This window comes from Staurois parvus, unplaced genomic scaffold, assembly GCF_062004578.1.
Source record: "Staurois parvus isolate SC_StPar_1 unplaced genomic scaffold, SC_StPar_1.0 ptg000025l, whole genome shotgun sequence".
Taxonomy (NCBI): domain Eukaryota; kingdom Metazoa; phylum Chordata; class Amphibia; order Anura; family Ranidae; genus Staurois; species Staurois parvus.
The window spans coordinates 6,429,558-6,442,822 of NW_028317821.1; the positions used below are offsets into that span (position 1 = coordinate 6,429,558).

General features: G+C 39.3%; 1 protein-coding gene across 2 annotated transcripts in view; it reads left to right on the forward strand.

Moving 5' to 3' along the window:
* The first annotated feature begins 10,990 nt into the window (after nucleotides 1–10,990).
* Nucleotides 10,991–13,265, forward strand: part of ANO4 (anoctamin 4) — a 273,092-nt gene continuing 270,817 nt past the window's right edge. Inside the window, exon 1 of one of the 2 annotated variants that reach the window (XM_089694243.1) lies at nucleotides 10,991–11,385. In XM_089694243.1, the coding sequence (XP_089550369.1) occupies nucleotides 11,157–11,385 (229 nt within the window). In that variant the 5' untranslated portion in view covers nucleotides 10,991–11,156. The remainder of the gene's footprint in view (nucleotides 11,386–13,265) is intronic. The other variant, XM_089694247.1, reaches the window with a different exon arrangement.

Consider the following 13,265-nt stretch of genomic DNA (forward strand, 5'->3'; position numbering starts at 1 on the left):
GTAGACTGAGACTCAATTGTGTTGAGCAGAGAAAGCAAAGGCATAATTAACCATAGCTGTCAGTCTGCAGTTGTATGTGTGTTGCTGTGGTAACAGAAGAACATTGTTTAACACGGAACTAACCCCTAAATTACTGCTTATGACATGCGATTAGAATGTTGTCGCCATTCATTTGGTATACGTAGCCAAAGTTATTGAGAACAAAAGATTTTAAACTGGTACACTCCAGAAGTACACAAATTAACAATAAATAAAGCCTAATTACCAGAGAGTTAATCTTTATATCTTTCACTATTTTCCGTAAATGATGGTGTCTATAAGTATCAGTTTTGATTTATTAATGTAATATTTTCCTGAAAATTATTTCAAGAAGAGTTCTACAAGGATCAAAGAAACTGATGGGCAAACTACTAATGCAACTAATAAATACTGTGCTAAAATTATAACATTTATCTTAAAGAGAAAATATGAAGGCTGCCATTGTTAAACTCTACTTTTCTAACACAAACGCTTTAGAATCCATTAACACTTTGCTGTTCTTGTGATCATGTTAATGCATGCAGGTTAGGGAACCTTAAAGGACAGAAAAACAAACATGCCACATACAAATATTACATTACTGTGTGTTGTGGTACATGACCTTCTCAAATTTTTGTGAGTCAAGGAACCCTTTAAAATTATGCACAATCTGGAAACAGCCTATTCTAATATGTAAAAAACTAAACTAATAGTTTTACATAACGCAGCATCATCCACACACAATGAACACCCATCATGATTTATTCTTCCAAAGCAAATACACATTTGCACTCTGGTACAAACTAGTATTCCAATGTTTCTTTCCCTCACTCAGCTAATGTGACCCCCAGTGCTAATGGAGAGGGGAAGGGGCAAACAAAGATACTGTGCAGGCACCCAAAGTTCTTCTTATCAACCGATGCTGTCATTGGTTGTTAGGATGCTGGCAAGTGGAAGGTTGTAATGGTGCACAATAAAAACCTGTGAATTTGTGTAATTAAAAGGTAGGCTTGATCAACCTGCTGGTCTGTATACAATTTTTGGGCAATTTTTAGGAATTTTGCCAAGGCACCCCTAAAGAAACCTGGAGGCACCTCAGGGTGCCTGAGCACCCTGGTTGAAAAAGTCTGCCTTAGTGCATTGGGGTACCATTAAAAAATAATGGCACCATGATGCACTAACCCATGCATGATGCATTGCCACATTTGTGTTCTTTTGTAATGCATTGAAACAGATACATGTAAAGAGACCTTTTATAGTTTCAGAGACCCAGAGGAGGTGTACAGATCATAAACTTTGACTTTACTTTGACTTCACTAGCTGGACACTTGTTCGGGGTCAGTGAGTCAGAGAGTACTAAGTCAACTCTAGCGCTCACCCCCGGAGTTGCTGAGAATGACCAGGTCTCCGTTACTGGTTCAGAGAGTGTCAGATACAGGTCCATGCACACCTACAGCACAGGCTTTGTCTAGGGGCTGTCTTTTTTGAAAATCTATCAGAAATCAATAGGGGAGAGGGATAGGGTTCAGGCTACTCCAAAATGTCAGAAGGACAAACTTTGGATAAAATCCTCTTGTAACAGCCTCCTACCTAGGGGTAGGAGGAAATGGCCAACTAACCTGGAACTGCGAGCAGTCCCAGTCCTTACAGCAACCCCTGGCACTTACATCCCCAAGCACATGCACACCTGGGATACGTAATCAAAGTCTTACTTACAAAGTCCAAGGACAGATGTCTGCCATCCAGTCTCCAAACGACACTCTCCAGTGAGGAAGTAAGGGGTCTTTCTACAAACCATTCTTCACAGGTGATACACTCCAGCAAATGTCTCTCAATCAGATCTTCTTGAGATCCTCAGTTAAGAACATGCTGAGGCCCAAACAGCAACTCCAGAACACAAGCTGCATCCCAGGGGCAGCAGCCCCAGGATAAGTACACTCCCCAATAATTTATCTTCTCCCTCAGCCACCATCTGGCTGCCCCTCTCAGAAATTGACTGAGAGCAGATAAATATTCCTAACTTCAGTGGCTGAACCTCTCACTCTTCTTCCAGAGACAGGCAGGAGTAGGCAACCACTAAGCTTAGGGAAACCTTGCCAGATAAAAAAAAATATCACCACTCCACTGAATACAGCAGAGACAAAAACCAAATTTAGCCTAAATAGGGCAAGGTGCTACAAAACCAAGAAAAACAGCATTTTCAAAAGGAGGTTGGCATTGACACCCTTGATATTTTTTGTTAGTTACCTTTAATATGAGTTCTGTTTAATCCATTGCAGAAGAAATCCAAAGAGCACCTCATAGGGTCATTCAAGGCATACTTCCTAAAATCTGGGATAGTTCTTAGCTGAGTGCTGATTTATTCGCCATGCTCAGATGCAGGTGCAGGCCCCTTTATACTCCTTGCACACACCCAAGGATTATAAATTCCTCACCTTCAGGAGCTCAGGGAGACCTGATGAGGCAGTCGTAGCTGGGCAAAGTGATCTGCAGCAAGATGAGCAGCCGTCCATTGTCAGAACCAATGTGGCCATATTAGGTTAATGGTTTCACCAGCATTCCTGCCCCTTTGTTACATGAGGCTGCAGCTGATTGGGACATCATGGGATCGTTTCCCATGGGTTCAGGTTGAATTGAGTTTGACTTTACCTCATCCCTGGTCACCAGTAGGGAAAGCAGGAGAGCCTGCTAAATTCCAACAGCTACTGCACATCTTGTACAGACCTGTTTTAAGCAACCAATAATTTTTAATACTATGTATTTTGCATCTCCAGTTACACCGATTTAAGATGGAGAGAACATAAGCAGCTAATATCCCTGGCACAATTGTTCCCAACACTACGTTGCTGCGAGATAACTGTGCCAATCACTGCTACTCTGCTGATCTTTTGGTTTTTATTTTCCTTTTTTCTACATTTGTTTTTCTGTCATTTCAATCTATTGCTAGATGACATTTTGGATTGATCATACCAACACAGAAGCAATATTCAGGAAAATAAGGAAGAAAAGACAAACAGCAGCTATTCTTAATTCATCTCTTTTACACTGCTGACAGAATGGTGTCAAGACATTGACTGTAGTCCGGCCAGAGGCCAGTAGTTGTGATAAAGTAATAATGCAGACCCTAAAGCGCAAGCATATAATTATATCTTTGAAATACAAAGACAAGCAAACTCCACTTGTGTTAATGCATTTTATTGATCCAGCCTGAGCAGATGAAAAAAGAAAGTTGCAGAATTCACATAAACAAGAAATATGAACAAAGGTGAAATATATAATTAAGCAAAGGGTTACCTGTATCTTTTTAAGCACTTAGTAGAGAAAGAGGAGTTCCATAGCTTTATTGCCACTTTATTCACACTTTCAAGTTCTGGTCTTGTTTCAATACACCTACTTCAATACTACAACATTAAAGTGATTGGAAAGGGTAAAAGTGTATTTTTTAAAAAGAACAAACATGTTATACTTACTTGACCTGTGCTGCATGGGGCATTTGTGTATGCTCGCTCCTGAGCTGGCTTTGTGGCTTTGACACACAGAGTGCAGCACGGTCCTGCCCTGTTTCCTCTTTACTGGCTGTGACTGACAGCAGCGGGGGACAATGGCTCCCACTGCTGTGTCTGTGCCATTGAGGAGAGGGAGAGCTGAGAGAGCCTCTGCTCTTGTGCACATTGCTGGATCAAGATCAGACTCTGGTAAATATAAAGTAGAAGATGGGGGGCGAGAAGCTGTAGCAGAAGGTTTTTTACCTTAATGCAGAGAATGCATTAACCACTTCCCGACCGGCCGTTGTATATAAATGGCCAGACGGTGGCACTGCAGGGTCGGGTGTCCGTTTATAAATGGCCTCCCCGCACCCTGCTTGTGTGAGCTCCCCGGAAGCGCGCAGCACTGCGATCCGGTGCCGGCTGTGTCCTCCAGACTCAGTGAAACACTGATCGTTGGACAGGACCTCTCTACGAGGTCCCGATCATGTGATCACTGATCGGCCAATCAGTGATCACATGCAAAGTAGTAAGCAAGAGGTCACTTGTGACATCATTGCTTACTACGTGTGAAATCTGTGAATGATCACAGAGGTCACATGGTACACGGCTATTCACAACATCCTTGTACCATGTGACAAGCTGTGACCAATCACAGCTCACTCAGTATTTCTCAATGGTTGCAAGAATGCAGACAGAGAGAAAGAGAAATTATTGCTTTTACTTATATGGGTGTAAAAGCAATCAGTGTAAAAAAAAAAAAAAATCTTCATCACCCCCCAAAAGTAGTAGTGTCACCATGGTGATACTGTACTGCTAGGGTGACAGTATGTAAAAAAAAATAAAAATAAATAATAATATAAAAAAAATAAAAATGTAAAATAAAATGTTTAAAAATTATAATTTTTGGTTATAAACTAATTTGGCTTATTTTTTTTTTTACTAAAAAGATAACGGAATAAATTTTGTCCAAGATTTATGATGAAATATTATTTAGTTGCAAAATTTTATAAGAAAAACAATTTTTTTCAATATTTTTGCACATTTTCATTTACATAGCAAAAAAACTAAAAATCCTAGCGGTGAATAAATACCACCAAAATAAAGTTTTATCTGTCTCAAAAAAATGGTAAAAAATTCATATGGGTACAGTGTTGCATGACCGCGCAATTGTCATTCAAAGTGTGACAGCTCTGAAAGCTGAAAATTGCCCTGGTCAGAAAAGGGGTAAAAGTATCCGGACTAGAAGTGGTTAAGGTAAAAAACATTCTTCCTTTAGAACCACTTTAATATACACTACATTGCCAAAAGTATTGGGACGCCTGCCTTTACACGCACATGAACTTTAATGGCATCCCAGTCCTAATCTGTAGGGTTCAATATTGAGTTGGCCCACCCTTTGCAGCTATAACAGCTTCAATTCTTCTGGGAAGGCTGTGCACAAGGTTTAGGAGTGTATCTATGGGAATGTTTGACCATTCTTCCAGAAGCAAATCACTGCACAGAGAAGATAAGTATAATACACTATATTGCCAAAAGTATTGGGACGCCTGCCTTTACACACACATGAACTTTAATGGCATCCCAGTCTTAGTCTGTAGGGTTCAATATTGAGTTGGCCCACCCTTTGCAGCTATAACAGCTTCAACTCTTTTGGGAAGGCTGTCCACAAGGTTTAGGAATGTGTCTATGGGAATGTTTGACCATTCTTCCAGAAGCACATTTGTGAGGTCAGGCACTGATGTCAGACGAGAAAGCCTGGCTCAGTCTCTGCTCTAATTCATCCCAAAGGTGTTCTATCGGGTTGAAGTCAGAACTCTGTGCAGGCCAGTCATGTTCCTCCACCCCAAACTCACTCATCCATGTCTTTATGGACCTTGTTTTGTGTACTGGTGCGCAACCATGTTGGGAGAGGAAGGGGCCATCCCCAAACTGTTCCCACAAAGTTGGGAGCATGAAATTGTCTAAAATGTCTTGGTATGCTGATGCATTATGAGTTCCCTTCATTGGATCTAAGGGGCCAAGCCCAACCCCTGAAAAACAACCCCACACCATATTTCACCAAACTTTACACTTTGCAAAATGTAGTTAGGCAAGTACCGTTCTCCTGGCAACCTCCAAATCCAGACACGTCCATCAGATTGCCAGACAGAGAGGCGTGAATGGTCACTCCAGAGAACACATCTCCACTGCTCTAGAGTCCAGTGGCGGCGTGCTTTACACCACTGCATCCATGGCTTTGCATTGCCTTGGTGATGTTAGGCTTGGATGCAGCTGCTTGGTCATGGAAACCCATTCCATGAAGCTCTGTACACATTGTTTTGCTAATCTGAAGGCCAGAGGAAGTTTGGAGGACTTTAGCTATTGACTCTGCAGACAGTTGGCGACTTCTGTGCAGAGTGACTCTACACAATATATCTTATCAGGAGATAAGAGGGGGCACTGGAAGAGGGGGAGGATCAGGGAAGACAGGATCAAACATCCTTTTTACACAATGCAGAGGATTAGCCCCTTAGGTTCTACAGTGAATATACCAAGCATGCTTTACTGCATATACAGACTGATTTTACTGTTGTGGATTTAGTAACACTTTAAGCACTTTCAGAAGCTGATTTAATCACTTACTGGGTGATTTTGTTCATCTTTTAATCCTCAACTATATTTTAGTTTAAGCTGGTGCCATGACCACTGCTCCAAATGTCTTGTTTCATGTTGGTTCCTTTCTCTTGCAGTGTCCTATGGAGCTACCCTTGCATGCAGGGATAGAAAGCACAATAGAAAACACAACCCCATAGATCTGGATGGTGAAGCACTCCTCTACTCTTCACTTCTTCCAGCTAACAGACTGGCTGGATACTGCAATGTCCACTTTTGACTCTTTCCTGTGAAGCCGGACGTTTGGGGACAAAGCACTGACAGAGCAGGAACCACCAGCATTGACAGTTAGCAAATTTGTCTTTATTATATTTTACATCAATGTTAACAATACAAAACATGAGAAATAATAATAACATGGAAAAGTAAGTGGATAGAAAAACATCATAGACGTATCGATAGTCCATGCGGATGAATGCAGCAATTTTAGTCTGCCCAGCAACGAGTAAAAAAAAAAGAAAAAACGCATGTGCAAAAACGCTAAAAACGCACTGCAGAAATGGATGAAATGCAAACTGCATAGGTGTGAACCTAGCTTGAGGGTAGATTTGTACATGCGCCTAAATCTCCTTTGCCTCTGAAGCCCGATCCATGTTCGGATCTCACTCCAGAAACTACTGACAGGCAGGGAGGAAACAATGCAATACCTTCTCACTGCCTGTTTTAACCACATTTTTGCACGTGGTTCTGGCACGTTTGCGGTGCTTCCCCATTTACTTGAATATGTAGCGTTCAGCAGGCTTGCTGCTCACCATTCACTACATGCCAGGTGAACTTTCCCGCAGGCACATTCCTGTCCACTGCCTATTGCAGCTTAGGGAGGGGGGGGATAGTTGGTGGGTGGCAAAAACGTGGCTCAATCGCACATTTTTGACACCCCCAACTGCAAATCTAAACGAAGCCTAAGTGTTTTTTATTAAACACATTGAGCATTTGTTAAAATTGTTTCCCCAGCATTTGCAAATGCTAACTGTCAATGCTGGTGGTTCCTGCTCTGTCAGTGCTTTGTCCCCAAACGTCCGGCTTCACAGGAAAGAGTCAAAAGTGGACATTGCAGTATCCAGCCAGTCTGTTAGCTGGAAGAAGTGAAGAGTAGAGGAGTGCTTCACCATCCAGATCTATGGGGTTGTGTTTTCTATTGTGCTTTCTATCCCTGCATGCAAGGGTAGCTCCATAGGACACTGCAAGAGAAAGGAACCAACATGAAACAAGACATTTGGAGCAGTGGTCATGGCACCAGCTTAAACTAAAATATAGTTGAGGATTAAAAGATGAACAAAATCACCCAGTAAGTGATTAAATCAGCTTCTGAAAGTGCTTAAAGTGTTACTAAATCCACAACAGTAAAATCAGTCTGTATATGCAGTAAAGCATGCTTGGTATATTCACTGTAGAACCTAAGGGGCTAATCCTCTGCATTGTGTAAAAAGGATGTTTGATCCTGTCTTCCCTGATCCTCCCCCTCTTCCAGTGCCCCCTCTTATCTCCTGATAAGATATATTGTGTAGAGTCACTCTGCACAGAAGTCGCATACTGCTTAGACCTTGAAGAAGGGGACATACCCCGAAAGCTTGTCCTTTAAAACACAAATTGCAAAACGCATAAACAAAATGCATCAAAAACGCACTACATGCTTTTCCGCAATGTCTCCATTGAAGTCTATAGAACCAAAAACGCAACATTTTGTGTTTAAAAAAAGTCCCTGACCCAAAAAACGCACCGGGTGAAAACGGGGAGATGTGAACCTGTCCCATAGGAAATCATGTTAAATAGACTGCTGTGTGTTTCCTCAAAATGCAGCAGAAGACGCATAGGTGTGAACCTAGACTCAGGGTTTAACAGTCTAAGGCACAGGTGTCAAACTGGGGGCCCTCCAGCTGTTGCCAAACTACAAGTCCCATGAGGCATTGCAAGATTGACAGTTACAAGCATGACTCCCAAAGTCAGAGGCATGATGGGACTTGTAGTTTGGCAACAGCTGGAGGGCCACCAGTTTGACACCCCTGGTCAAAGGGTTTTTATTGTCTGTTTTTTTTTTCTAGCAACAATGTGTCTTTAAAATTATTTTGAACAAATGGTGTAGCTCTGTAAATACTAAAATACCATATTGTCAAATCATAATATAAATAATATTAAAATGAAAGAATATTAATAAACCTTGTGTATCCTTATTACCTTAACCCCTTCATGCCTAAGGGCTCGTTCACACTTGGCTGTTTTGCCAACGCTTGCCAAACGCCCCTATAGCGTTTGGCAAGCGTTTGTCCGGCGTTTGCGGAGCGTTTTTTTTTTAACGCTCGGCAAATGCTCCGCAAACGCCGCATGCGCGGTTTAGCGGCGGTTGCTAGGCGTTTGCCGAGCGTTAATAACGCCCCACAAACGCCTATAATGCAGTTTGAGTGGTGTTACCGCTCCGCAAACGCCCCGCAACCGGTCGGGCGTTTGCGGAGCGGCACCATAGACGAGAATAAGAGGCTTCAACGCCTCCTGACTCGTCCAGAGGCGTCCGTTTTGCCGCGACGCAACGCGAAGCGACGCAAGCGCTCCCGTTGGAACAGCACCATGTGCTGTAATGTGCAGAATTGGCAGAGGCGTTTGGGAAGCGGTAAAAACGCTTCCCAAAGGCCTCTCTGCCGCCTGCACACAGCGCTAGTGTGAACGTAGCCTAAGGGTAAAACAAATCTAAATGCCTAAGCACAATTCTGCAACGTTGACATGTGTTAGTAAAACCGTACATATCATCACAACTACTTTGTACATCCAGGTGGATTATACCGCGTTTTTTTTCGGGACAAATTTTGCTTTCATTTGGTGGTAAATGGTAATGGATATCTCCTGATTTTTTTTTATTCTCAAAGGAAAACTGGCCCAAAATAGTAGAAAAAAAAAAATCGTTTTTTTTTTGTATTTAGCTGTGTTTCTTGTTACGACCATAACCTACCACCAAAGAACAACCCAAAATAAATTCTCCAGTTATTGACAATCGCAGCGATACCATATATTTGTATGTTATTTGTTGTTTGTACCCGTAGTACAGCCCAGAAATAATAATGCGCATTTTGTTTTTTGCCTTTTTTTTTTTTTACCTAAAACACCCTGCCACTGACATTAACGCTGACACTGATACCAATTTCTTTTTAAATCCTGACCTTTGACCTTGACCTTTGACCCTGACCTTGACCCAAACACTAACCCTGGTACTGAACTAGATCAAACCTTGATCTAGCCATTTTTCTTTATTTTTTATTTTATTTTTTAATATTTATTTATCTTCTTTTTTTTTTTTTTTACAAATATTTTTTTTATCTCTCTATGTCAGGAGTTAGAGAGATACAATGTATCTCTCTTCTCCATTCATAGAGAGAGGAAAAACAAGGGGGCCGGACTGCACAGTGACTGATCACTGTGATAGCCAATCAGAGGCTATCACAGCGATCACGTGACCCGGAATCGGGAGTCCTGGGTCCCGATCGTTAGAACGGGACCGGGGGCTCTCAGTGACACCGCGGTCTCTGTGCTGGGAGCGCGCCGAGCGGCGCACTCCCAGCACAAAGACAGGTACGCAAATATGCGGCCCCACGGAAAAAAGCTCAGTTCTGTGAGGCTGCATATTTGTGTGCCGTCGGCATCAAGGGGTTAATTAAAGGTGAAATACATTCCAAAGTAAATGTAAAATCAAAGTGACCAATTATAAAACCATGACATATATCAATTGATATAAATAAATAAAAAAAGTCTCAAGAAGTGAAGAAATAGTCCCAACAAGTGAAAAAAAAAATAATTATAGCACAAAAAAAAAATATATTATAAAAATCCAGATTTTTCAATTCTTCAACTTTTATATTCCCACTTTTTGTTGCGTGCTCATATTTATGGTGCCAATTTTACCCAAATGTATCCAAAAGTTGAAGAATTAAAAAAATCTGAATTTTTATATTATATATTTGTGCAATAATTATTATTTTTTTTCACTTGTTGGTACTATTTCTTCACTTCTTGGGACTTTTTTTTATTCATTTATTTCAATTGATATATGTAGCGGTTTTATAAATGGTCACTTTGATTTTATATTTACTTTGAAATGTATTTCACCTTTAATTAAGGTAATAAGTATACACAAGGTTTATTAATATTCTTTCACTTTAATATTTATATTAAGATTTGACAATATGGTATTTTAGTATTTACAGCGCTACACCGTTTGTTTAAAATAATTTTTTCATCTCATTTCCTTCGGGTGTAAGCAGCTACTTCATCCCTTGTGAGGATAGTTGGCAGTATAGGAGTCCACCCCCATTTAAATGTGTCTTTAAAACAGACCTATTTGTTTGCCTTGCAGTGACAAAGTACAAGTTTACTCTAAATCCAGTATTTGAAGTCAGGAGGACTCAAAACTGCTCTGTTAATGATTTAATATAATGTGTCAGAATGAATGTATTATTGCATGGTATCTGTAATCCAGTAACTTTCTGTATAAACATATTCCTCTAATAGACTGCAGTACTTTCAAGCGCTCTATTCTTAGTGACAGCATCCCTGTGAGCCTCAAATCAAGCTAAAACATTCTCATTTGACAGTTGCATGGTATGGAAGTCAAGCCTTCCCTTGGCCACGTGAAATTAACACCACCCATCACTGTACTTCCCACTCAGGACTTTGTGCACCAGCTAGACTCCGAGCGGATGTGCTGCTATCTACCGGCCAGCAGCAGGACTCCAGAGCAGCTCCTAGGATTTTATATATGGGAGCACCCAATTCATCCATTGTGTGTGATGTAAAGGGGAGCTTCTGAGTGGGCACATCATAAATGATGGGGAAACGCTAAAACTCCATTCTACCATGAGGAAGGAAACCTGACCCAGCACAGAGGATTTTCCTTTTGAAATAGGGTCTGGGAAGGACACGTGAGTGCCATCAGGGCTGCCTTATCAAGAAGCTGCTAGCCATAGGGAATCTATTGTAGGAGACTTCCAGCAGGTCAGGCAGCATGAGTCAAGCATGCACTGCTCTCACAAGAGAAAGCTGACTTCTAAATGCAGCCCTCTGCACGAGTTAGCTGGAGGAGGACTGGAGCTTAGGCACTACAAGTCTCTGAATATAAAGAATCCGCTGAGCGATGCTGGGGATATCCATTGCAGCTCTTCCCGTCCGGAGACAGCTGTATCAATGCCAGCCAGCCCAGCCAGGACCTACAGCAGGAGCAGGGGGTCCCCCCTGTCTGGATATGGTAACCCTCCCTTACTGGAAGCTTGTCTCATTCTCTGACTCCTTTTATTTCCTCCGAACAGGATTCTTTTTTAGGTCATTCCTGACATAGCTAGTTTTTAGCAGCGTGCTGAGGGATGCCAGCTATTAATTCTGGGTATTTGGCTCATTTAGCAAAGCTAACACTCCAGGATAAGGATCTTTGTTCAAAAAAAAAAAGTCCAATGAGATTTGAACATTATCGACTGACGGCTAAAATAAAGTTCTTATTCTTGTGCTAAAGCTTTGTGGATGGAGCCTATGGCATTAAAGATACACGTAATTATATATGATTATTACCCTGTATCATGCTGCATTCAGCTTCTACATTTATAATCTGCTTTATATAGCATAATAGTGCTGGGAACAGAGAAGTATAATAGTGCTGGGAACTGTACATTCAGGTTATTTTTTTTTTAGCATAGCATATTGTTTTGCATTTTGCTTTAAAACAGTCTTGGGAATTTTAATGTGTTTCTTTAAGAGTCACACCATCGAAAATGGACATTGCCATTTCAAATAGAAATTCAGTTTGAATCTAATTTTTTTTATTCCTACCCTGAAGTTGGGTTGGTTTACTAAAGCACTTTGCAAAGTAAATGTTCACTATGCCTAGTAAAGGTGAAGCTACATTCACTTTAAATATTCATGTGCCTGCAAAAATCCTATTTTTTTATTACCTTTGCCCTAATTCAGTATTCAATGTGAACACAAGTTTACTTTTTTTTTTTAATTAAAATTCCCTTTACAAAGTGAACGAATCAACTTCTGTTTTGAATACTCAATCATGTTCTTGCCTCAAATCCTGTTTTTTATTACCCTCACCCATGATTTAGTGTTTAAAGTGAACAGAGGTTTACTTTTTTTTTTACTAAAATTTCCTTTGAAAGTGAACATTGAGTTTAATGAAGATTAATATTATTATTATACAGGATTTATATTATTTTTATTATACAGGATTTATATTATTTTTATTATACAGGATTTATATTATTATTATTATTATACAGGATTTATATTTTTTTTATTATACAGGATTTATAATATTATTATTATTATACAGGATTTATATTATTTTTATTATACAGCATTTTTATTATTATTATTATTATATAGGATTTATATTATTTTTATTCTACAGGATTTATATTATTATTATTATACAGGATTTATATTATTATTATACAGGATTTATATTATTTTTATTATACAGGATTTATATTATTATTATTATACAGGATTTATATTATTTTTATTATACAGCATTTATATTATTATTATTCTACAGGATTTATATTATTTTTATTCTACAGGATTTATATTATTATTATTATTATACAGGATTTATAATATTTTTATTTTACAGGATTTATATTATTATTATTATTATACAGGATTTATATTATTTTTATTATACAGGATTTATATTATTATTATTATTATTATTATACAGGATTTATATTATTTTTACTATACAGCATTTATATTATTATTATTATACAGGATTTATATTATTTTTATTATACAGGATTTATATTATTATTATTATACAGGATTTATATTATTTTTATTATACAGGATTTATATAGCGCCAACAGTTTACTCAGTGCTTTACAGTATAACGGGAGACAATACAGCAACAATACAGTTCAATACAAGAGGGATAGGAGGGCCCTGTTCCATGGAGCTTACAATCTAAGAGAGATGAAGATAAAGCAGCTTCCACTTTAAATACTCAGTCTCAATTTTCTAGCAAAAATTCTGTTTTTTATTTCCCTGGTCCATGTTTTGGTAGTCAATGTGAATACAGATTCACTTTTTTTTTTACAAAAATTATTTTTACAAAGTGAACAGCCTCTTATT